This window comes from Seriola dumerili, unplaced genomic scaffold (assembly GCF_002260705.1).
Source record: "Seriola dumerili isolate Sdu_G_001 unplaced genomic scaffold, Sdu_1.0 BDQW01000874.1, whole genome shotgun sequence".
In the NCBI taxonomy this organism is placed as follows: domain Eukaryota; kingdom Metazoa; phylum Chordata; class Actinopteri; order Carangiformes; family Carangidae; genus Seriola; species Seriola dumerili.
The window spans coordinates 498,990-522,200 of record NW_019175129.1 but is presented as its reverse complement, the minus strand read 5'-3'; the positions used below and the strand labels follow the sequence as shown (position 1 = coordinate 522,200).

Genomic DNA, 23,211 nt, shown 5'->3' with positions numbered 1-23,211 from the left:
CCAAACCCAAACAGAAAAGATGCAAGAAAACAGGTCTCATCACAGAGGGACTGTTTCAGTGTGTCCAGTTGTGAATTTTTCATCATAATTAAATAACATGTCAGAGTTCAGCGAGTGGTCTACAGTATGTTCATGTTGATGTTTTTATACATTTGCCTCTTTTAGGGTTTGTACCAAAAAAAAAAAAAAAAAACTGCTCTGGTAATCTTGTGTTTGTTGTGTCACAATATTACAAGAGCACTGACCGCTATGATCTAAAGAGGCTGGGCAAAAAAAGGGTTTTGTTTTGAGTCCCTGACTAGAAAATGTTTATCTTATTACCTCTTATAACCATGAAGCCATTATGAAAAAGAAAAAAAAAAAAAGCTTCTAGACCGTAACTCAAACTCTGACAAGTTAAATGATGACTTGTATGTGCAGCTTTCCTTAAGAAACTAGAAGTGCATCAGTGAAGTGCAGGACAACATTATACAGTGATCCATAAATAAGATTTTGTATAGTCCTAGAATCCATTCTTGATGAATGTAGAGGTGTCTTGCCATAACTTCATATCTTTATTTAACAACAGCCCCAACAACCCTGAAAAGACTAACCAGAGAAAAATGCCCCATAGGTCAAGTGAACGCGCTGTGAAAGGCCAGAAACATTTGGCATCAATGGCAAAATCAACCAGTCACAGTTGTGTTTCTCCTCTTACCCCATCAAAGATACAAGGTTTCAGCAAGACACGGGGACATAAAGAATTAACTGGCTGGGTTCAACCTCAGGTCATTTTACACTCTCAATGAATCTCAACGCAAGACTCAGGTGAATTAGCCCATTAAGCTTAAATACCAAAGAGTCGTCATATCTATGATCAAGCTTATCGTCATGGCAAGCAAATCTGTACCCTTGAAGAGACAAGGCTTAGGGGGAAGGGAGGAGAGGGACAAAAGTAGAGAGGAGACGGAATGGAAATAATAGGAAAAAAAATGGAGGGATCAGAAAAAGGTTGAAAAGGAGGTGAAGAAAAATGTGTGTGGGGGGGGCGTTAAGAAGAGGAGGGGACTGCACAGCTCTTCAGTGACAGCAACAAGCTAGTGAGAACAGATTTGGTTCAGGATCCCTGGTTCGCCTTTGTCCATTGTCTCTCGTCTAATCAAATCACACGTTCCAGAAGTCAGGAAATGTCCCTCTGAAGTTACAGAACAGGATCTGACCCGTGGAGAAAGTTTCAGTCTGGTGTTTAGGGGAACTCCTGAGCCTAAGGGAGGATTCAGCTTCCAGAAATGTGAAGGTTCCTGCTCCAGAACTCAGGAGAGGACCCTTTTCCAGAACCTGCAGGAGGTTTTGGAAACTCGTCCCTCCCGGGTCTCACCAGGTTTTCCTCTGGGCAAAACAGAGACGAAAAGCTTCAGAACTCTGGGAGTGTGTTTGTGTGTTGGTTAGTCTGCTGGTGGGACTGGGTATACTGAGCAAACTGGTTAGACTGGAGAGTAGAGGGCTGACTGGGTGCAGTCTGGTTTGCTTGCTGGTTTTCTGATTGGTACTGTTCTAGCTCTCTCTTCCTCCTCATGGCTGACTGCAGCTGCTGCTTGATTACGAGGATTTGGCCCTCCAGTTCTGACAGCTCCTGGACCAGGGGGTTCCGGCCCACGCCAAGGCCGGGGCCGCAGTCGCCCACACCCAAACCCCGGGACTGTGTTAGGCCCTGTAGGGAGCCGCCCTGCCCTGGGCCCAGTCCGTGGCTCAATGCTCGCCCTAACAGGTCGGAGCGACCATTGGAGGTGGTCACTATTGGCAGGTGTTTCTCCAGGAGGGGAAGAGAGTGGGGATGGGGCAGGGGAGAAGGGGGCGGTGGAGGAGGAAGATCCTGGGAGGATGGGCGCTCCAGGTCATTCTGCATGTCTTGTGGAAGGACCCTACGCCTGTTGCAGTGGGAGGACTCTGCTGGATTCCAAGATGCTGACTGGTTGTTTCCCTCATTGCACCTGGAGATAAGACAGATACAGAGAGACATGAGAGTGAGGAAACCGTTTTTCTACCCTAAGAATACCAATGAGGGGGAGTTGTTGTTCATCTGACTGGATCTTTACAGGCTGAATCCTATGTAAGACCAGTTCCTCAGAGGAATCTCTCTCCCTGACTGTTATAGAGACATACAGATGATGTCAACCCTGCGCTTACACTGTGAATATACAGTGCATATGGTACCGTGGTCTGGTCCTGTAATTAGGCAGGACCTGACCGTGAACAAGAAAGTAAAGTGGAGGAAAATGTCCCTAAACTCCTGTATTGGAAAGTTCCAGACGTTATTGTTAAGAGGCTCACGTCGAGATTCTTGAAGGAATACAACAACCAGCATGAATGCTTGCCAAGAAATAGTACAAGTCTTCTCCCTAAATGTCCCATTAAATGAAAAATGCCTTTTTTGTGTGTGTCCCTGGGTGTATTGTTCTGCTATTAATGTTTACTATTTATATATATATTTTTTTATTTAGCAATGCAAGGTCCACCAGTCTGTTCCAAAATGACATATCACAACAGTTTCATGGATTTGGACATTAAATTTTGTACAGACATTAACGTTCCCCCTCAGGATGAATTGTAATAACTTTGGTGATTCCTTAGCATTTCATTTAACACCATCATCAGTCACAGTTTGAAATTGTCCACTACTTGGATTTATGGCAAAATACCTGCTAAACTAATGACATTACCATCAGCCTTAGCTGTGCTATACTAAACATGATGATATGCTCAAAATTGCACAACGGCAACTGTGAGATTGTCAGCATGATGACGTTAGCATTTAACTCAAAGTGTTGCTTAAGTACAGCTTCACATACCTGCTAGCCTGGCTGCGGACTTTTGTTTTAAAGAGAATCCAACCCCCATTCTTGTGAAAATAGTGTAAATAGTTTTGATGATTTCTTCTCCACTTGGAATGTATACGATCATTTTGTAAAGTTTGTACAAAAAAAAATCCTCTCAAAGAAGCTGTGTTGTGGCTAGTCTTGCAGATTGGATGGCGCACAGTGTAAAGTGTCCTCTTAGTTGGCAGGGTAGTTGGGGTTGGAAGTCTGCATCATACTTCTCATGTCCTGACTAGCTGGCCTCACGGTCACACAACCTATTTTGTTAGAACATGGCGATTAAAAGGTACATCCAGTAAACATTGTGAAACTGCTGTCTGTGATGCCACAGATACAACAGCCATTCACAATAAATGAATGGGCTGATGCCTAGATTCCTTCTTAAATTATTTCTTGTTGAAATATATTTAACTTTCATTTAGCTTTTTTTTTTTTTTTTTTTGTAATGAATAGGCATTCAAGACAAAAAAGGAAGAAGAAAAAACTTAACTGTCAACTGGTAGAAATCAAATCTGTGCCTAATTTATTTTCCCCAGCGCCTGAACTGATCCCACCAACCTGGAGGTCTACCTTCATCTTCAAGCTAATGAGCACTTGCAGCAGTAACGTGGGTTGAAGGGGTAATGTGTCAGTTTGACACAACATCACGAATGTCATGTTCTATCCAGGCTGAGACACACATCGGCTGACACCTGGGATCAAAACATACCCTTTCTCTTCATGCTACTCCGGGGAGTGATGGAGGAGCTGAGTCATCCACAATGAGCATTCATTTTGCAGCATTTGTCCTGCCTCCTCTTCATCTCAGTTATCCCGCATAAGCATGTTTCGTGTATTGTGGAAGCGTTCCAAAGCATGGAAGAGAAATATAATCGCAAAGCTACTTCATTGGAGTTTTACAGCCACACAAACTTAATAAAAATAGCCAGCTATGGTTCTCCATGGTGATATAACAGTGCCTTTGATGGCGCTGACCATGAAAAAAATGCAACATGAATTCACCCTGGACCTTTGCCCAAAGCTTCTCCCCTTTTTTTTTTCCCATACAGCATCAGCACATGGTGGGAAGAAGGCAGAAAGAAAGTGGCAGCTGCAATATTATTACATGAGGCTGGTGTCATCTTAGGTTTAGACAAAATAACCAGTGAGTGTCCTTGCTTCACCGAGCCATGGAAATGTTTTGCTTTGATTCTGAATATTTAGAAGATATGTTTATCCTCCGGTTAATACATTTAGCAACCCAATAGTTTTTCATAGCTTTCTTAAATATCAACATTATGACTTGTTTTGGTGCATTAGTGGATTAAAAGGTGATGTGAGGGCAAGATTTATAGTTTATATCCTGAGAAACATACAAACAAACAAATAAATAAATAAAAACTGCATTTTATGAATTTATATTTATAAGAATGGCAAGAGTGGCAAACAGATTACTATTAGATTTTAATGATTGAGTAATGGCATGATAGCGAAAAAAAATAAATTTGCCTATCACAGAGAATGAGAACATAACCCAGTATATAAAATGCCAATACGATATAATGCGTACTGTTCTCCCTGTCAACTCTAGTGGTTCCTGCAGTCATTTATAGGATAGCTCTGACTTGCCGGAGACTTGGAAAAGAACAAAATTTGGTTTGCTCTCTCAAACAGAAACTTTTTCATATCAATTGGACCAGATTTGCAAGCTGAAAAATAACCATGGTTTAATTAAAGGGGCAGAGAAGAGAAGAGAAGAGAAGAGAAGAGAAGAGAAGAGAAGAGAAGAGAAGAGAAGAGAAGAGAAGAGAAGAGAGAGAGATCCCCGAACATTTGAATTGCAGCCTAACTTAAGAACTCTCTGAATCAAAGGTATTTCTGCTGATGATAAAAAAAAAGTGACAAGACGAATCTAATGAGATACTCCTGACATCAAAAGAGACCTTAAACTGAAAGATGAGACATCAGACTATATAAGAACATAAAAAGAATTTCATCTTAAAAAATGATATATGCACCTTTTGACAAGAAGGCAGCTGTGCTGACATCATGGCTGCAGTGAAAGGGAGCTTATTTTGCCATGTGGTTAGCGTTATCAGTTCTCTTAAGCCTTAAATCTTAGGATAATCACCCACAATTTTAGCATCTTTAGAAGAAGTGCTTATTAGTGGTAAGACTGCCTTTGTAGCAGAGATGTTCTGTCACTAACTAAGCCATATCCCAGCAGCCAGAGGCTCTCAGGTAGACCCCTGGTTTAACAATTAGTTTGAAAACAAACGCTGGCTTGAATGTGGAAAAGTCAGGCTTTTAAATTAAAACTCACCTTTATAGACTTGCTTTATTATGCTTTTATCATCCTTTGCATGCACTGCTGTGGGTTTTATTGATGAATTGAACTTTTGGTTTTCATGTACTCATTTTGAAAGCACTTTGAGATGATTCTTATCATTGGTAATAATACTAGTCCTATGCTTTGCTACTCTATTGCTTTTTCATCCAGTCTCTAACTTCATTTCCTCAGGCTTTAGGAGTCCAGGTGTCGCCTCCACATGAAAGAGCTTTTTTTCAACTTCATGATATGAATGGGGGAAAATGATGGAGACAATGTCTACATGATTCCACTGGAAAAAATGTAATCACTAACTTTTCTGCCTGGTAGATATGAGCGCAGTGCAGTGTCCCACAAGAAATAATTATATCAAGGTCAGACAGGGAAACGTGCACCATGCAGTGCGGACAATTTTGTTTAGCAGATAAACCCCCCCCCAATATTTGGATGTTATTCATGTCTTCATTGTTTTATAACATGGTGCTGTGTTCAGAAGAGTCACTCCAGTCATTCACTCTATACAAAAGTTTTTGTGTGAAGGATTATGTGCATCCGAAAGAGAAATGAAACATTTAAGGTTTTGACTGTGAGAGCTGTTAAGCTCATTGTGTTCCTCTCATTAACATCAGAGGGCCTTTTCTTTTCTCACTCAAAAACAAATGTAGCTCAGTGTTTTGCATTCTGTATATGAAGAGGCCAGAGGCTTAAACACACGACTGCAAGTCAGCCTTGAGAGACAATCCATTTAGTTTTTACAACTGCTGAGGGTTAGATACCCCTACTCCCCCCTACATCCCTCCACAATTTGCAGCTCTCACATTCCTCCACATACATCTGGTCTCTCATACTCCCAATGTGCTGGGTTGCCAGATTCCTCTTATTAGGATATGCCCAATCCTTCATTTACATTTTCATAAATATTGATTTCCTCCATATGCAGTGACTTTATGCATGTCCTTGCAACCTACTGTGGATCCAAAGTTGTTAGATGCATGAACCAAATACAGAATCCAAGGTTATTAACTACTCGGAACTTCCAATAATCGTAGATACTTTGAAATCACACGCCAACCACCGCAGCTTATGAAAAGAGGACAGCTCAGTGTTGATTCACATTTACCTGCTGCAGATCTCTATGCTACAATATTTCACCACAGACACACTATTTCCTAACACATATGTCAGCACAGATGTTGCCACTACCAGTGACAACAAGAAATATAAGCACAGCTTGTAGCATTGTGAATAGGGGGGGGGGCTGTCCTTCAACAAGCAGGACGCAGGTGCAGCACACAGATATGAACCCAGCTGAAGTGTCCTTGAGCAGGATACTGAATCCCTACCAGCTCCAGGCTGCGGTTCTGTACAGCTTTGAATGACCTCTTGATCACACTGTGGAGGGGGAAAACATTACTGTCAAATTTGGTCTTCTTGTGTTTGACTGTTACACACAGTAACTCTCATCTGTTGTGATTACACTTATTTGAAATTGAAGTGCACGACAAAAGAATCACTCATCAGGACTGAGACAGGGAAGCGCAGTCTCTGCCCAGCCATTTGGACTCTGTAGAGCTGCTGTGGTTGCTCCAGAGGTGAGGAATAGAAAAGCAAAATGCAAATTGTGTCCTAAACTACATGGAGGTAGCAGAGTTTGCAATAAAAACAAAACAGAGACCAGAGTTAAAGGTCCCATATCTTATGCTTTTCTGGTGTTTTATTTGAAGTGTTGATCCTTAAGAAGATATATTTGTGGCTTCAAGTACCAAAATGGCATGAGGCATGGGTGAGGGATGTAACTGTAAAATTGTGATATCACAAAGTTATGGAAGTGCTGATGGCTTGTTTTAAGGCACAGCTTCTGTGAATACAGGCTGTGTGTATTTCTTTGTGGACTGAGTGCTTTAATACTTTCACAGTATTAATAGAGAACCTAGATCTGCTTTATAATAAAAAAAAGACATGGAAATTACTCTTTATATAATATGGACCTTTAAAGTATTTGAAAATAGCTGGTAAATTAAATAGGACATGAAACAGAAGTGAAACAAGATAAGTGACTATAGCAAAAATCAAAACTGCATAAGAAATTAAATGTAATACAGTGAAAAAAATTGACTTTGAATGTGTCACTACAATAAATGCCAGCGTAACAGGTTTTAGTTATTATAGCTGTAGTATAATACGCATAAACAGAAGAAGCAATGGTCCAATCCCCATCTAATTTCTCTATTAAAAAGAGCATAGCAGTCAACTCGTAACTGATATTATTGATCTAGTAGAAGTGAAAGGCCTTTTCTCCAGCTACATGACCTTAACACTGCGTTTGATACTAAATCACAGGATGTTAATTGGCCATCAGAGAGTGTTTCAGGCTATTACAGACACTGCTCCTAATTCGCTCAGTCGGACAGTTCTCTCATGCCTTCGGGTTTTTCTACATCCTTGTTAGCACAGTTAGGAAATGAAATATATTATGGTTCCATCTTAAATAGTTGTTTTAAACTCTTTAATTTTAACTCATATGCTCCATTTTGTTATATAATACTGTGTTTTATTACACTGATAAAAAAAAGAGGTGGACACACAGTAGAATACTTCTTTAAAATGTACTGCAGTAACAACATTGATACTCAGAGGGGTTTATTCATGTATTTTCGTGTAACTGGCCCCAAGCTGGAACCATTTCAGTACAGTGCTTGCAAAATTGACACGCAAGGTTTTCTGCAGGACACGGACAATATGACAGTAATAAGTTCTGACTCTTCGGCAACGTGCAGCCACGATGCAGAAGAGCTTGATTGAATGAGCGTAATTATGCAGGAGTAGGTAATCTATCCTCATTACCACAGGCATCCGTCACATGGCCTTAGCTCCACAATTATTACGTGTACTTAATCCCCACTTTGAGCGCTCCACCTGAGTGTCCCCTCAGAGTGCGTCGCTAAGTAGGGATAGATGTGAAATAGAGAGCAGCAGGGTGTAATAAAATCTTTTGCTCAGCAATAGGTTGAGGATTGTTTTGATCTCTCCTTAGAGGATTAAAAGAGAGTCAATTTCCCTCTACATCAAGATATGCTTGTGCGATCGCAAAGAATGAGCTCCAAAGTGATGTTAAAATGACAACATGAGCAGAAATCGAAAATGAATAAAACAACACAATGGTACAGCGGTGTCAAAATGACTGTGGAAGGGTTTTTTGCAACTCATCTGAACAAAGCGCACACATGCAACATTTGAAGAGACACCGAAGCTGCCCAAAAAGAAGCTTTCATGATTTAGGCTACTAAATCTCCCTCTCTGACCCGCTGTACCAAACAATACTCTGTGACGTCAGCGTGAGATTATTTCCTCAATATCCCTTACCGATAATTAACTTCCAACAGACTGACCGTTCTATTTAGCTTCTGATTAAAAACGAGTCCCCTAACTGCCACTTGGATGTTAATTGATGTCACTTATTCTCAGCCTGATAATGTGGCCAGTGGCTCGCTGAAAACGCTTCTGTGCATGTGTAGTGTGAATTAAGGTTACATCATATGGACTCATGCAATGACACCCTATAACTCAGCATAACATTTTCCTTTAATCGAATACATTTTACGGCATTTTGAAACGTATAAAATGTATTACAAAATAAAAGTTTCTGTCGAAGGAAGTCACCTATGTTGGCCGATTGACGGAACCAGAAGTTTGCAGTATGCTTTACACTGACTGGCTCATTCGCTGCTGTGTGATTAGCAGCATCCAATCATATTCCTTCAGGTGTACACCGCGGACAATCTGACCTGTCACCTAGCGGTGCCGCACCTCACCTGTCCGCGTCTGTGCCTCTCATTTCGGATGACCTGGATTAAAAAGCAAACGTTCGCACCCTCCTCCGCCAAGCTGTTGTCAGTCAGCCTTCATCCAGTTCACGACACCGACCGGATAGAGGCCGAGTTTTCCCTCTGTTTGCTGTCAGTCCGCGTCCACTCTGCCAGTGGCCTTCACCGGACTTCAACCCGCCGTCATACCCGGGGGGTAAGCTAAATATCTGCCGCTGTGCTGCTCGCGCTTTCATTCAGTGCCAGTGACATGTCATGTGTTGGCTCCGTGCAGCCTGTTTCCTGGGCCGTGCCAGCAAGATAACCATGGCTGTATTGTTGTTGGCTATTTCCCCGCTGAGCTTCACTGCTGATCTGATTCAGCGTCATGATAAAGCGTGATGTTGTGCTTGCTGGCTGCTTTGCTTGCTGTTGTGCTGCTAAATCTCTGTGTGTTTGTTTTGCATTGTTTGTGTATTCATATGCAACCTGTGTGTGTTTATTTGCATTTGGTTTTGTCCAAACGAGGTTCCTGTAGCTGCTATTTGTTGCAGACTACGATTGGGATACTAGAGTATGAGTTGAGTCGGTCTTGGGCACATTTTCACCTTGTGGTTTGAAGCTGTTTTGGTGGTTTTCTTTTGGCTCGTGCATTCAGTTTAGCAGATCATTCAAATAATTCTTTACTCCAGACTTGTTTATGGTTATTCATTTTAGTTGCACTTCCTTTTGAGAGTGATCAATAATATTGACTTATAACTCGATACGAGAAGTGCTTGGTAGCATTTAGGGGAAATTGCAACATGGTTGTTGCTTCTCATGGGTTAGTTACATTTAGTTGAATATTTCCCTTGGATGAGGATCCTGTTAGTATCCTGCCACATACAGTATTTATCTGAGGGCAGCCAGGATGTTGTCTGAGCTACTTCTCACATATAAAGGGCTTTGTTGGCATTCAAGGGAAATTTAAATGTGCTTGTTGCGTAGTCAGGATGGCAGATCACAGTGGCTCAGTTTTTTTTTTAATTTTTTTATGTGCCCCTGCTTATACTTATTAAGCAGGGAGCAATAATTTTGTTTTGGGGGGGATTAGCTCTCTCAGCAGAATCCATATTACTGCTTGGATTCATTGAGAGCTCCCTCAAACAGCAGAGCCTTTCCCACCAAATCTAACTATAATCACCATTTGCTTTAAACAGTCGCTTCCTTGACATGCCTCTAAATGAAGTAAAGCACTTTGTACGAGAAGACACACTGGAGTTTAAAGACTTGAAGTGGTGGGAAAATAGAGGGTGCAGTGGTTTGACACCACTCTGAGGAGTAAAATACACCCTGATAGAAAATAAACATGAAAATATTGTCGTAACGCTGACAATATTGCAGTTATTGTCAGCGTTACATCTCTTCTCTACAACATTTGGTTAAAATGAGTGGCAGTCCTATTTTTGACAAATCTTTGCATGTCAAGAGTCAAAACTAAATGTACTAATGGGTCTTAAATGATTACAACACAACTGGGCTCAGATGACATTCAGTTCAATCACTTAAAGGTTCCATGTTGTAGAAAGTGAGATTTCCATATCTTTTTTTTTTGTTTATTAAGCATGTCAAGGTGTTACATGAATACTGTCAAAGTATTCAGAAACTGCCTTGAAACAAGCCGTCAATTCTGTCATTTTGTGATGTCACTGAAGTCGGCCATACCCTCAGCGCCGGCCCACTCAGACCCACTGTCTGAACTTTTTTAATTAACAACACAACACCAAGCTTTCATTCTGAGCTAAGAAGCTACAAGACTGAAAAATGTCAGGGAAACATTGAATCGTTGGATGTCAGGAAGCCATTATCTCATTGCACAGCTTTGCCAAGGATATTAAAGACCAGTGGCTAAAATTTATTTTTTCTGAATCACCAGAGCATTTTAAGTCATTGCCAACTGCATTTACTGACGAGTTTTTTACCAAGCTACAATAGTACACTACGATCTGTTACCTGTGGTTGGCCTGGCTGTGCGTCACTCAGAAAACAGTCACAACAACACACACAAAACACCCTGTTCTTGTTAGAGCTCCAGAGAGAGACGTGAGAGATTAGATGTAAAACCACAACTATCTCCTCTGAGATGGTTTTTGATACTTAAAACCACAAAGATATCTTCATAACTTCAACTAAAACACCAGAAAAGTGTAAAATATGGGACCTTTTAAATCAAATTCATGAAAAAAACATTACATTTAGCGTCAGTGTATTGCAGTACTTGTCTACTGGATTCATTGGATTGAGCTGAAACTGAACTGAGACCAGCCTTCAGTGACAGGGACAGTACCTCTTCTCTGGCTTGGTAACAGTTGGTAGTTTGTCATCGGTGAAGACCGAGTTGAGGGCCCGGTGTAATCTCTGGAAAACAAGCAACACATTGGCTGTCAAATGCGTAGTGGAAATGATTTGCCTGTTTTTCTGTGATTATTCTGGTGGTTACTGGCAATGCTAAAGTGTGTGTGTGTGTGTATGTGTGAGAGAGAGAGAGACAGGAAAGTGAAAGAGAGCAGTAATCAAAACTGTGTCACTGTCTAAATGCATATGGACCATACATATTGATGCTATCCTTGTGTACTTTGAAATTGTCTATGTTTATTTTGTGTAGCTGTGTTCCAACTTGTTTTGAAAGTGTTTGTTTGTGTGTGTGTTTGTGTGTGTGTGTGTGTGTTCACACCTGGCTCGTGTGCAGCCAGTATTTGAAGCGTGGCTCCTTGACCCTCGGGATCACCAGCTTGTACACAATGTGTTCCGCTATGGTGGTCAGTAGAGATAAGGCCACGCCCACACACAGCATCACAAACAGACCGGAGAAGTGCTTTATGCCCATCTGCAGCGTCTGGAGAGAGAGACACGAGTTTTAATGAGCGGCGGTGGGAGGCAGGGAAAGAAAGTGGAGAGATGGTAAGATTCATATCTACTGTCTCTAATGGAGGAGTAGTTGTCTGAAAAATTCTTTCCAGGAAGTACAACAATAAAACGTCCCTCAGGTTGTGCTGCATGGTGATAAAACAGTCACATAACAAGATAACACAAGATTCCACTTTTACAAATTTAACATTTATATTTAATTATTAATCAAACCCTTTATCTTGAAATCCCTGTGGTCCGTGTATATTGCTTTATGCAAGCCACGTCATACAATATATATACATGTCACTTTTTGCACAAAGTACAGCAGTTTAAGGTCAATGGATCCACTATGTCAAAGACTCCTCTTTTTTTAGTGTGCACTGCGTTTTGTGTTATGCACTGTAATAAAAATAAGTAAATAATTGAGAACAATATGGAAACTGCATGCACGAGCAGCCTTATCTTATTGAAACAGATTTTTTCAGTAGGAAGTGTGGCCGTAGGTTTTTGTTGGTGTATACAGCCAACACTTTAATGATAACACGAGTGTAATTTTCTTATTATTTTGCCATTATAACCCATGAAAGGTGGGAACCCGCTGATGTATTCACTGCAGTCGTAAGTTCCCACCGTCTCAATTACAGCAAGTTTTCGCCGACCTCCTGAGAGTCATCGGCTCCCTTTTTGTTTTCCAAATTCCATTTAAAAACAGCTTGCATAGACAGTACGCTGCAATGACAAATGTAATGCATGGTATATTTTTTATCCCCATAACTTAACACTGCCATCACTACAGCTGTAAAAGCTATTTATGGTTATTTCAGAGAAATGAGAAATGTGAAATAAAGTATCAGTTACTTCTCCTGGACATTTACATTGTTTCGTTTAAATCACTGAGATTTAAGCCCCTAAGAAAAACCCTCAGACTGTCTCGCTCTGGGATATCACACCTATTACTGAGATTATGATTTTTTTTTTTTTTTTTTTTTTCCCCTTCAGATCTTAATTTGCTCTTATTCTCTCCTGGATGTATCAGTGTGGAGAAACCTCTCAGAAATGCTTTAGCAGTCTGCACGTGCAGCCATCTCCAAATGTAATATCACACTTTTCTTAATTGAGCACTTGTTGCTGTTACTGCAGATGCACATTCTTATAAGGATGTTTTTTTACCGCAGAGTATGGAGCGATACAGCAGCAGCTGCGATGATTGCATTATAAAGTCATGTTGGAAAGGAATACATGATGGATTAAATTCGTCATTGCAGTATTGTGACTTGGCGAGCCGGCTGTAATGAAATTTTGGAGGGTGGGAGCCGATGATTCCTGGGAAGTCGGGCAGTAGAGACAGTAAGTGGCATCTGGCTGCAGGGGAACACATTTCAAACTGTACTGACATGGGGAAATAAAATTACAGTGGTTTTATCCTTTTAACAGTAAGACACGCTTACTGAACATACATGACACTAATCTGATATACTCAACTGAATAAAAAGCAGTGCAAGTTGGTGTGTATTAACCCTCTCCCAACATTCCTCGCAGATATAGATTTTGCACATGCTCTTGGCTACACACGCACTTCCTGTCAGTTGTAACCATATAAAACAATCATTTATCACAGTGATCTTATAATTCACAACACCGTTATGTTTTCCCCAGTCATTGGTTCACTACTCTCGTTGATTAATTGCAAAAAATTTGCTGCAAAAGTCGACGAACAACTTCAATAAAGCACCATAACGCTCATAATCTGCATCCCTTTGGTCACAATTTATTCATGGTAATGTTAAGCTTGGCCCTCTTAATGTTAGCTAATTGAATAATATGTCATTTATTAGTATTGATTTTATTACTTCAAATGGGATCAACTTCCTTGGGGTGACAGGGAGCTGGCGGGATGCCAGAGAGTTTGGCTTGACTCACTGAAGCCAATCCATCAGATTTTTCATCTTTTCAGGATCCCCGGTTCGCTGCTGCTGCTGCTGCTGCTGCTGCTGCTGCTGGTGTAGCACTCATTCATTGGAATAAAAGATTGCTAAAAAAAAAAAATGCTGAGCCATGACTTAAGTAAGCCAGCCTTGTCAGTAATTCATTCGCTGCTCATATCACGTGAATTTCCCGATGATGTTGTCCAGTGTTCGTTGTGACAGCACATTGTAACCGTGCCAAAACATTCTACTTTTGTTACACTTGACGACGCTGTATTTGCAAGTGAGTTTAAAACATCGGTTAGGGTGGATATATGTTGTGATGCATATTTTACGTATCATAGTCTACAGCATTCAGTATACATAACATGAGAAAATGGAGCGTGCACATGATCATCACACCGCGATTTCTGATAGTCAACTGTCTGCTGTAGTTGTGTGTAAAATTAAATGACACACAGATGAAACAGAATACTGGGTGAGCAGCTTCCTCTGCCGTCACTATAGGCAGGCGGAGGAAGGCATGATGCTGAGAAATGAAATGTACCTGGAGCAATTTAAATGTCTGCAACTGTAGATAGCATCTATAACAAGTCTAGCTGTTGCACAGTGGAAAATGGTTCATTCAGCGACACTGAATCTGTGCCACTGCAGTGTAGCACTTCTGCTGCTCGTACGAGCCTCATTAGACGGTTAATCTACATTCGTGTGTTTGGTATTTTGGTGATGCTGTCATTCAAAGGCACGCACCAATGAATGCTGCTTAATTATGAACAACCAGCTGATTATTATATCGCCTGTCACACACTATGCAGGACAAAATAAATAATGAGAGAGCATAGTACAAATACAGGGAGAAGATGAGGCAGAGGAGGTGTACAGGGGAGTTGGTTTTTAATTCAGGCTTGGAAAATGAGGTGTGTGCGGTCCGGACTGAGCTGGGAGAAGCTTTTAGGGGATTCCAGAGTCGCAGCTGGGAGGAGAGATGGCCAGGCTGCTAAGAGAGCTAAGTGCTTTGTAACAGCAGAACAACAACATGGACCGTGGGGGCCCGGACTGCTTAGGACTGAAGTTATGGGGACGACACAGCTTGGTTAGCAGCTGGAGGGTCAGGGGCCAGGGTCTGAATTAGAGGGGAGCAATTACTGTTCATGAAGGTTGTGGAGGGAGTGCAGGGAAAGTGTTCTGATAGCAGAGTCAGAGTCCTTGGTCAGGATTTGTTTGAGGGGCTTTGTAAAATAATCCTCCATGATAGAAGTAGACAGCAGATAGACAAAAGACTACTTCTATATAATTATGAAATATTTGAAATGACCAGAGGTGTAATTTATTAGCTTTTATATTTGGACCATATCCACTGGTTGTGATGAGGAGATGCTGCAAGTCACAACTCAGCATGTCTTCATCAACAGGAACAATAGTGTGCTGCTGTTGTATGTAGCAGGTGGTTTTTACCTCAGTCACAGCGAAGCTGCGCTTCCCGCAGGGCACAACCTTGTACCATTTGTCATGCAGCATGTCCATGAAGCCGTCTGACTTGTACTGACTAACAAGCTCAGAGAAGTTGGAGGTGAGAGGAGAGTTCTGAGGGAGGCCGATGCCATAGCCTGCCAGTGGACACATAACAAACACACAGACACACACACACACACACAAACAAAAACACTCAGTACCAACTCTTGACTTCTCCGTCACAAGAAAATAATTGTCTCTTCAAAACCATGTGCTGCCATTATATTATTTCACTGGTTTATAGCCGTTCGCAAGAATAGCAGCTGAGCAGAAAGAAGGCAGTGTTGGCAATTTTGCAGGTACTTGAAAATGTCAGTATATCTCTGAATTTCTCAGCATGCCAGGAAAGTGTGACAAATTCAGTGATAGCCAATTACAGAAGTAGCTCGTTTTGGTAGGAAGCACGCTGATTGATCTGTATTATATCCTGAAGGCTTAAGGGTGCATTAAGTAATTAACAACAGCACTGGAATGTGGGACCGTGGTGTCCTGTAATGGAAGCAACCACCATGGGAACATTTTCACAGTGGGAGGAAGAGGCTTGCTAAATGGACCACAGATTAACAGTAGACAGTGAAGAATGTAAAGCTTTTGAAAGCCAGAAGATTAGCTGCTGTTCAAGCGTTGAGTGGCTGATATTGTTAAATTCAGGAGTGTCCTAAAAACGCTCATGGTCAGTTGGTCTGCAGTCACGCAGAAAGACCTCTTAAAATCCAGTGACAATTAAAAAAATAAAAAAAAAAAACCAACGCATGTTTGAGTGATTCTTAATCAACCAATAACCTTACTGCTTCAACAACAAACCCACTAAGGTGGAAAACATAATTTTATGAGCAAATGAATCGTCACATAAGAAGCTTCCATGTGTTACCTTCTATAGCGAAGGGTTTTCCAACTGTTAGTGTTTTACAGTCTGCATCTATGGAGACCTCGTAGTCCAGCAGAGCTTTGTCCATGATGAACGCGTCCAGTTTCTGAGGGTCAGCCCTGTAAACACACAACAAGAAGAAATCCTCCGAGTGCAACGCAAATGCAGATGTAGCAAAAAGAGGTGGCACTCTGTCTGCATCTGGAACTCTAGATAACAACAAACTGTTGCTCCAGACACAGAAACTGGCGGGATTTTCTGTTGTGCTATTTGCAAACTAACAAATACAGCCTGTAGAATGAGTCAGTCATAATCAAATACATGGTATTTTGTATGTGTGTGTGTGTGTGTGTGTGTGTGTTGCTATGATCAGACAGTTACACACTGTAATGCTGGAACAGAAGCATTAGCCCGAATGACTGAGTTTTATGAGAATCTGATCATTTGAGATGTTATTGATGGGTGACGGATGTTTCATTGTGGTAACAAATATGACAGTAGCACTAACTAAAATCTTGTGGCTCTCTCTGGCAATGAACCACAGAAGCTTCCAGACAACCCTCTGAAATTCACATGAAAAATTAAACTCCCCCCCGCCCCCGAGACGTGAACTGGAATGAACCTTTACTTAGTGTCATCTTCCCCCTCGTCTGCTTCTCCAAGACTAGACTAATTTTCTCTGCTTTTGTACCCACGTCACTCTTCTGTCTGTTTTTATAGTTTTTTTTTTTTAATGCTTTCACTTCATAAACACGTAACGCTACTTGACAGAAAGATAAGAAGTGAAGCAATGAATAATGATAGACAGATTTCTCTCAACCTTTTTGCCTTGTCCGGGATTTCCCAATACTTCCTCTGATCATATGGCATTACAATTACTGCCTTTATTTGTCTTCCTCACTCCAAGCCTGTTATACAGGTGAAATATTGTGACAACACAGCAACGAGGCTTTTACAAATCAACTGTAAAACATCTTCACGGGCAGCTAAAGCCTGCTGGGATACAAGTGATAAAGCTTTTTTTTTCAAGACTTACTCTGTTTTTTGTTTGTTATCAAGGACAGTGTTTGAAATCCTCCGCTATCTTCCACCCACGAGCTGGCTGTTCATTATGACAGGCTGAGTTAGCTTGAAGCTTATGTCCTTGGTATTTCCACCAAAGTATGAAACTGATGTTGCGTATTTTATGACCTTAGCACGACCCTGGCATCAACCAATTAACTAACCAATATGATGCTTCTGCTTCTTCTGCGTCATCTTCTTCGGTTAATGCCTCTAAAAGGAGTTGAATCGTGCAAAAGCATCCCAGTGGCATAAATGGAAAACAGCACTGGTGACAGGAAGCCATTTCTGTAATGTGGCTTTATTTTACGAGGCGACGTAAGACACAGCTGTTCTATTAGTGTTGAATCTCAGAGGTTGATCAGGGAAAAGTCTTCATCATGAAGTAAGAGTTTAATAAGAAAGTAGTTTAACAGAGTTTTAATAGCTGTTCAAACTAGATACAACTATAACACGATTCACATAATACTCACAGTATGATAATGTCACTGATAAGTAATGCCTGGCTCCTCGCGGGGTAAACCCTGAGCAGCGAGTATGCTTGTATGGCTGTCTTGTTCCCCTGGTTGTAATTTTCTACAGATGACATTTTTCCTTGAACCCTCTAATCAGCATATTACAAGCTCAAAAAAAAAAATTGTGTTTCATCCATTCAAATTCTGTCCTAACCAGCCTAGGCCTGCATTCCAGCTGCCTTCTCTCACTATATTCTTGCTTGGCTCCACGGGGATGCCAGTTGAATGTCGAAGCAGCTTAGGATGACAGCAATGGCAGGGTAAGGAGGAGGGTGAGACTTGAATGCGGGCAGGCAGGCTTGCAGTGGGAACAGCAGCAGCAGGGATGCAATTTTTTTTCACCCCCACAGTCTGGCTTTCCTTGGACATGCAACTAAGAGATTTCTTTTCTTTTTTTTTTTTTTTTTTTTCAGAGATGATACAGTTTCTTTGTTTCCATTTGTGCAACCAGAGAGGAATTAGGTTTGAAAGGAATGATGACAGTAGATGACAGAGATATGGGAATAACCTGGTTCACTGGAGAGCACCATCTGTACACCTGAATATTTATGTGTATATGCGTGTGTGCGTGCGTGCGTGCTGTACTGTATGTGGGCTGTATGTATAACCTCGCCTTACTTGAGATTGTGTATTCCATCTGGTGTTGCCGGGACGTTGTATCTTCTCATGTACTCGTGCATCTCAGGGAAACTCTTCTTGACGTAGTCCTCTGCGCTGCTTTCTCTCACTGTGGCGAAGCGGAATCCCTGAGAGGGATGGTGCAACTGCAGGAAAACAGGAAGAAACTGAGGTGTTTCTTCTAAAAATGACGTCAAAAAGTATTAATATTAACATTGGTATTTTCTATTTCGGTTTGTTGTTTCTCTCTCTCTCTTTTTTTTTTTTTTGGTTGGAATTTTTCAATTCCCAGATGTAAAAGAAATACTCTTACAAGAACTTTTCTTTTCTTTTGTTCTGCACTCTTGTGATTCAAGGAGTTGGTGAGTCGGCTAAAAAGAATGATTGAATGAATTATCTTACCTCAATAGCCTTTTTTTTTCTAAAAGTGGTTTCATTTAAAGAATATATTTGCCAACTAAGGACCGTCGAGTGGCTCTTCTAAATGTAGAATAGATAATTGATCTTCTGGTCTGCACTTTTATCGAGTGCACATCAAGGACATTTTCAAAGAGAAATTCCACAACAGCTTGTTAATTATCATAGTCAGCCATGTTTGCAATGACAGACGGTGTACCAGAAAGACATGAAGAAACAAACAAATTAAACCCAGTCAGTTTCATAACCACATTTTCTTTTTTAAATGGAAATGTTTTGGTCCATTTTAATCTGAACGGAAGAAAAGAAAAATAGAAAATAAAGAAATAAAATAAATATTCTGATTAAATGAATGCCCTGAAACTGTATGTCTCTATGACATCAAAAATTCTTCATCTCTATCAGGTGTTTGACCCAGATTTAACCCAGTGCCCTAACCAGCCACCGACTGTCATCAGATTGTGATTCAAATGAGGATAAATCGGGATTTGTGCATTTCATACTTGCATCCCACCCACTTCAAACCAGTCAGAAGAGCACAGAGAAATAATTAGTGCAGAAATCTCTGATGTAAAATAACTAAAACTGTTGGGCAGATATTGGATAATCAACTTTTTTTTTTTAGGGACTTTAAACTTCAGCTAGAAATTGCAGTTATTAGTAGTGCTGCACCTTTCTGACTTTGGTACCTTTGGGTCATGTATCCCTGACAGCTGTTCGTAGGTCTTCTCCCCGACCATGACAGCAGCCAGGTTCGCTGTGTAGGTGGACAGACAGAACAGACAGAAGATGGCCCAGAGATTCATCAGCAGGCGCCCCGTCCAGCACTTTGGCGGCTTGATGGCCACCGTCCTCCCAAAGAGAATAGCGTAGCACACGTTGAGCGCAGAGGAGAAGGAGAACACCCGGTCTCGGTTGCGTCCACGCGGCGTCATACCAAACGGGCTGTGCCACTCGTACAGGGTGAGGAAGACGGCGGTGACATGGAGGGAGACGAAGATGCCGAGCCACATGGACCAGTGGAGAGGCCACATGAAGGCCCCGATGGGTGCAGCTGTGTCGCGAGTACGAACCTGCGCGGGAGGGGGGGGGGGGTAGAAAAACTAATAACTAAAATTTTTAAAGACAAGATGTCGTCATCATTATTGTATGTTATTGCTGCTCTTAATTTTCACAGGTTGTTTATAATCATTTTTGTCCGCTATTAACAGTGCTATCTTTTTTTATTTTTTTATGACACAGTGTTGGGTTAAAGTGTGTGGTTATTTTTTCATCATAAATCCATTAAATAATTATACATGGTCCTTTTTCACCAACTGAAACAGGAACAGGAGACTCAACAAGAGCAGGATGGGATGGGAACCAGACAATATGGGAGGAAGGTTTCAAGCCCCACCCCCCAACTTACTATATATAAACACTATGTTTAATGAAATCAAATCACACATGTAATCTACGCATTTCCTTAGCCATGTCTTCATCGGACATAAATTATCTTCACAATCCAACAGTGCACTGTTGTCAGGTGCAAAACTGATGGGGTATAAAGGTGCTGTGTGTGACATTGTTGTTCATTGAGAGGATACCTGAGGTGAAATGGGGGGAAGAAAATAGAAATATTATGGACAATGGAAGAGACATCCACTGTAAATAAAGCAGAACGTCTCCCTCTGTAGTGGCGTGTTAAGAGGAGGAGAAGATAGAGTGATTACCACTGTCGCTATGCCTGTCAACTGGTGAGACTAGCTGTAGTAATTGCAGTAATAGGGTCACCTCACAAAGCTATTCGCTCCTCACCGGTCTAGGCCCATATGGGGAATTGCATTAGATTCCAATAATGTAGGTCTTGCAGTAATAAAACTCTACCATATTGATACTGACCACCAGCATACCAAGCGGAAAGAGTTGAGGTGAGTTCAATGACAGAGAGCAGAGAAGGATGGGCCAAAGAGTAGCAGAAGTGAGTAATAGGAGGTGGAGCGAGGAAAAAAAAAAAGAAAAATCTATATATAATGAGGAGAAAAAGAAGTGAGGCAGCAAGAGAAAGAGCAGCACTGACCAGAATTCCAAGGCTGGTGGAGAAGAAGGGTGAGGTGAAGTCAATGACTTGGCTTCTGGCTGAATTAATGCTAAATGAAGTCACTGCCAGGTGGGCAGCGCCACTGAGCAGATCACCCACCAATCCCGTCCAGCGACCGTTCTTAAACCCGCCATACTTCCCATCGCCGACAATGTAGAGGTCGTAAGTGAAGCCCATGTCCTCGCCCAGCTTCTCCAGCAGGTCAATGCAGTATCCATAACAGCACTTCTTCAGGTCAGTGGAAACAGATCCGTTGGGTCCCGCGAGGTTTTGGAAAAGTCCTTCCAAAACCGAAGATTCGTTGGTGAGCGGGTCGAGGCACAGTTGGCCTGCGGGACACAGCCCGTCCCCGTCCACCTCTCGGGTAAACACAAACGGGTGCTCCACCAGCGTCACCACCCGCATGTGCAGCCTCGTGGGTCGGCGCCAATCACCTCCACCTCCCGAACCCGCATGGCTTGGCCAGGCCCTCTGGTCCATCAGAACTCTCCCCCTGCGCCAGCGTCCCAGGCGGGTCCAGGTTGGCTGGCCGAGGGGGTCCAGCTGGAGGGACCAGATGTAGTGATGGGCCTCTGAGATGACATTCTGGCTGTGACTGTCTCTGGATATAAAGCCGCTCTGGCCCTCGAATGAGGTGTTGGATAGAAATCTGAGGGGAATGAAAGGAAAGAAATAACAGGAGAAAGGAGAGGAAGGGGGGAGAAGAGTGGTGGAAGGAGAATGGGAGTGAAAGGATAGCAGAGGAGTTAGAGGAGGAAAGATCATTTTCAGGCTGTCCGTAATTTCAGTTATCTCTGGTGTTTCATTCCTTGCAGGTATGTCGCTATAAATTACTGAAAAAAACTGTGGACAATTTACAGATTAGTGGGTAAATAAATCTCCTTTGCTTTCTATATGTTAAGTTTCCAAAGTTGAAACTGGGGTCAAGATCTGAAAGCACCCTTGCAGACTTGACGTGTGACAGTACGTATGACGGTAGTCTGCAAATCTGGACGGTGGGAATTTAGATTCGGACGGACTTGGTTTGAATGCTTCAGTAACATGGAGCAAGGTGTTTGTCTCCATTTCCCACTAGCAGCCAAATATAGTAATTTATCGGGTTTATGATTATAAACCAATAATTAGTGTCATCCTGCTTGCCAAAAACATTCACTGTTAAGTGGTCAATTAACAGAGACTACGGTCAAAATTTTTACAAATGCTTCCATTTCCAATTGGACGCTTTTATTTTCTAAGTGTAAAAGACATCAGAAACTGAGTCAAATGTTTAAACTTTCAAATAAATATGTGGTGTGGTCTGTACTGCAGTAGTTGAGTTTCAAACTTGTGTGAGAAATTACTCTGCCTCTGCTTATAGTATAAAAAAAGTTTGTGACCTGGAACATTGTTTCAAACCCTCTGGCCACAATCATCTATGGAAAGGAACTACGTTTGTACCAGTGCCATTAATATGAGCCACACATTTTGCTGTGCTGCAGGTGTACGATAGTAGCAAACACTGGTACGAAGGTGGGTCATATTAGGCTGAATGCCACTTGAGCTGCTGACGCCATCAAAACAGAGGCAACACCAGATGCTGTACTCAAAGTGATGGTTGAGATTATTTGATGTTTGTAAGGGTTGTGTGAAGTACTTATCTATAATCAGTGGATTACCTGCAGTAGATTCGGATTGGCGCGCTGCCACTTTCGAGAAGCAGTTGGGAGAACCGGCGCAGAAGCTGAGTGGTGTACCGTGGTGTGGACAGGGCCAGCCGCAAAAAACGTGTTAGCCACCAAAAAAAAGCCAGTATTGGTTGAAATATATGCTTTATTTTTTTGATACTTTCACCACTTTATTTTGTTGTCAAACAGCCTTTTCCCTGGAACTACATTTTCTCAACCACTGAACTACCATATTGCACTTGAACTGAAATGAACTTTTTCAATGAACATTTTGCAAGTGGCAAAACACTATTTGCAACTGTCCCCATCCACAGCGGCACATCGCTCAGGTTCTGTGCTGGTACTTCTGCCTACTTCTCCAAACTGAGAAAACTGCAGTTAATACGCTGACTATGTACGAGTACCTCACACAACCCCATGTCAAGTAACTCAAAGTATCACTTCAAGGAACTGTAGATGTTCACATATTCCGCTATTCTGACTGAGCATCTTGGTTTTTGGTGAGGGAACAATCATGGTCATGGTGATTAAAACGAGAAGTTACAGAAAGATTGTGTTCATGATTTAAATAAAGGAGAAAAAAAAAAGATTGATCCGCCCCAGACTGCTTCTTAAAAAGTTTGTGGAGCTGTAACAGAATCGTGCTACACATCTGATTTTTGTTGAGGTTAACATTTGAGATTAACATTGTTTTC

The 23,211-nt window shown here is 41.6% G+C and overlaps 1 protein-coding gene across 1 annotated transcript in view; it reads right to left on the bottom strand.

Annotated features, from left to right (window-relative positions):
* Nucleotides 1-1,393: 1,393 nt before the first annotated feature.
* Nucleotides 1,394-23,211, bottom strand: part of LOC111237488 (glutamate receptor ionotropic, NMDA 3A-like) — a 41,677-nt gene continuing 19,859 nt past the window's right edge. Inside the window, exons 4-11 of the mRNA XM_022766605.1 lie at nt 20,832-21,501; nt 19,462-19,845; nt 18,356-18,501; nt 16,164-16,279; nt 15,236-15,387; nt 11,680-11,841; nt 11,293-11,363; nt 1,394-1,970 (exon numbers count right to left, since the gene is read on the bottom strand). Of these exons, the coding sequence (XP_022622326.1) occupies nt 1,394-1,970; nt 11,293-11,363; nt 11,680-11,841; nt 15,236-15,387; nt 16,164-16,279; nt 18,356-18,501; nt 19,462-19,845; nt 20,832-21,501 (2,278 nt within the window). The remainder of the gene's footprint in view (nt 1,971-11,292; nt 11,364-11,679; nt 11,842-15,235; nt 15,388-16,163; nt 16,280-18,355; nt 18,502-19,461; nt 19,846-20,831; nt 21,502-23,211) is intronic.